The sequence below is a fragment of the Mandrillus leucophaeus genome, unplaced genomic scaffold, assembly GCF_000951045.1.
Source record: "Mandrillus leucophaeus isolate KB7577 unplaced genomic scaffold, Mleu.le_1.0 Scaffold650, whole genome shotgun sequence".
Classification (NCBI taxonomy): Eukaryota; Metazoa; Chordata; class Mammalia; order Primates; family Cercopithecidae; genus Mandrillus; species Mandrillus leucophaeus.
The window spans coordinates 1,468,640-1,471,933 of NW_012107031.1; the positions used below are offsets into that span (position 1 = coordinate 1,468,640).

General features: G+C 34.0%; 1 protein-coding gene across 1 annotated transcript in view; it reads left to right on the top strand.

Moving 5' to 3' along the window:
- The window catches only part of SQLE (squalene epoxidase), a 14,749-nt gene that overhangs the window by 4,863 nt on the left and 6,592 nt on the right, over positions 1-3,294 (top strand). The window contains exon 2 of the mRNA XM_012001165.1: positions 1,436-1,722. Coding sequence (XP_011856555.1) covers positions 1,436-1,722 — 287 coding nt within the window. The remainder of the gene's footprint in view (positions 1-1,435; positions 1,723-3,294) is intronic.

Sequence of the window (3,294 nt, forward strand, 5' to 3'; positions counted from 1 at the left end):
CATTAAGGTCAGAGAACTCAAGGAAGGTGATTCCTTGCAATTCTGTATCTGAAAGGTATTCAAATGTGTGAATCTACCTACCAAGGAGAAATACTACAAAATTGAATTGTTCATTTTAAAAAGCCAGCGTACACTATTATTCTCAGTAGTCATAAATCTCTCAAAACAAGACTTTGCATCTTTTTATGATCAAAGTTAAAGTTTTGCTGTCAGTTCAGCCAGTGATAGGTTTAATGTTTTTCCTTGTTGCTTTTTTGGGGACCAGCTGTTTGACTAGGATCTCTTAGAGTATCAGGATGGGGAAAAAGGAGAGATAAATTAAATATGTGCTTATATGTTAAGGGCCAAAATTGTAAACAAGTCAAATCCTAAAGGTCAGTATGAGTTATTTGTTCTCTTGTAATTTTGTTTATTTAGATAATCTTCAATTAATAGATTGGTAGGCAAGATTTGACAATCCTTTTGTCATATAAAAGTGATATTAAATTGAGATAGATTTTTCAAATGAAAATCCAGAAAGAGAAAATAAAGATGAATAATGAAAATATCTAATTTTCATTAAATTTTTGGTGGCTCATGCCTGTAATCAAAGCACTTTGGGAGGCTGAGGCAGGCGGATCACCTGAGGTTGGGAGTTCAAGACCAGCCGACCAACATGGAGAAACCCCGTCTCTACTAAAAATACAAAATTAGCTGGGCGTGGTTGCACATGCCTATAATCCCAGCTACTCGGGAGGCTGAGGCAGGAGAATTGCTTGAATCTGGGAGGCGGAGGTTGCGCTACTGCACTCTACCTGGGCAACTAGAGTGAAACTCAATCTTAAACAAACAAACCCCGTCTCCACTAAAAAATACAAAAAACTAGCCGGGCGAAGTGGCGGGCGCCTGTAGTCCCAGCTACTCGGGAGGCTGAGGCGGGAGAATGGCGTGAACCTGAAAAAAAAAAAAAAAAAGAAACAAACAAACAAAAAGAAGGTATCTAAAAGGTGCTGAATAGTTTGTAAGATGAAGTCAAATCAGAAGTTGTAAGTGATTTGCATCTCGTTGATTCCCAGGATATATTTGAAAAATTTAGTTATGAATGATACAGTTTGCCCTATAAGAAGTCTTTGAAGTCCCTTATGAGCATTTATTATGTTCGGCCCAGTGTGGATTTCTAAATATGTATGTATAACATTTTCCAAATATCATGTTTAGAAAACAATAAATATTTAATTTTATTGGGATAATATGACACACTTTTATTTAACGAATATTTTGATATCATTGATTATTATATATTATCTAGATTTTAAAATGTAACAGTTTGTTTGGTTTGATAATGTTTAGTATCTAGCTTTAGCCCAGGATGCGAAAGTCCAGTGTGTCTACATGGTAGTGGCATGATTTGAATCTAACAGATTTGGATACATAGTTTACCTTTTTTTTAAAACAGCGCAGAAAAGGAACCAATATTTCAGAAACAACCTTAATAGGAGCAGCTGCCTCTACATCAACATCCTCTCAAAATGACCCAGAAGTTATCATCGTGGGAGCTGGCGTGCTTGGCTCTGCTTTGGCAGCAGTGCTTTCCAGAGATGGAAGAAAGGTGACAGTAATCGAGAGAGACTTAAAAGAGCCTGACAGAATAGTTGGAGAATTCCTGCAGCCGGGTGGTTATCATGTTCTCAAAGACCTTGGTCTTGGAGGTAGGTTCATATTGATTTTCAGGAGAGTTACGTGGTATAAACAACCACTCTTCATTTAGACCATCCTATGACCAGTAAGAAGATACTCCATTTTATTTTCATTTATAACATTTTCTATACTCATTTACCAACAAATTTGCATGAAAATGAGAGCAAAGGATAAAATAAGCGTTTAATAGTATGATCACATGTGAATTAGACTTAATGAGATATAACAACATGGCCAAAAGACTGTAATGGTCAAAACTAAGGACTGATAAATCCTAGAATGAGGGCATTAAATTTTGTGAAAGGTGAAGGGAACTGTCATTTGTGGAGAGTGTATTGTATACTTGTTACAGTGTTATTACGTAGAATCTTATTTAAGCACCATTCATCCATTCAACCAGTGCTTTTTAAGTACTGGCTATTCATTTAGGAAATATTCATTGCCTACTTTGTGTGGGGATGGGGTGGTGGGGTAGGGTGGGGTGGGGAAGGTGGGAGAGAGACAAAGAAACAAGCCCTCCCCTGTCTCTTTTTCCAAGGGCACTTATCTTATCATGAGAGTCTACCCTCATGACCTGATCACCTCCTAGAGGCTCCATCTCCAAATATCATCACATTGGGGATTAGAGTTTTAGCTTAGGAATTTTGGGAGGACACAAACATCTAGTCAATACCATATTTAAACATTTTATGTCACTAATATATATACTAGAGTCCACTTTTTCACTTGACATAAATGTATTTCCAATACTGTTAACCATTCTTTATCATTATCATTTTAAGCCCAAGCATAGTAATTTTTCAGTTGACTTCATAATATACTTCACTTTTCAAACTTAGATGAATGTTTAGGTTATTTTCAGTTACCCTTTATTAGGTAACACTATAGTGAACCTATTCTTGCATGTAACTTTAAAGATTATTAAATATATCTTTAGGATGAATTTCTTACATGGATTTCCAAGATTAAGATTATTACATCGAAGGATGCTAATGTCTTCATGGTTCTCGATAATTATTGTTATATTTTCTAAAATATAATATTAGTTTATAGTATCACCAGTAATATATGAATTTATCAGTTTTATCATAATCTCATCAGTGATTTTGATGGTATTGTTTTAATTTTTACTTAATTGATTTTTTTATCACTTGAACATTTTTTCTGATTTGTTCACTGTTTCTGTATTGCTTTATATGAATCATTCATACATGTTTTTGTCCATTACTATTGGCATCTTAATATCTTCCAGTGGTTTTTAATGAGTAAATTTTATTATGTATACACATATTAATCTTTTGTTCTATTTCATATGTCTTTCCCAAAGTATTGTTTTAGCTTTTATTTTTAAAATTAATTTTAAACTTTCTAATTTTCAGTTGGCACTTAGTTATATTTTCTATTGAAAGTTTTTTCTTTTTCAACTTCTTTTGCTGCTTTAGATTTAAGAAAGCAATTTTTACATGATTCTGATGAATTCAGTGTTTTGTTTGCTGCCATTTAAATTATTTGATGTACTAAAAAGCTCTTTGCAGTTTGTCCTGAGTCAACTTTGATGGATAGTATGTAATCATCAACAGTTGGGGATAATTCTACCCTTTCCATTTGGTTTGGAAA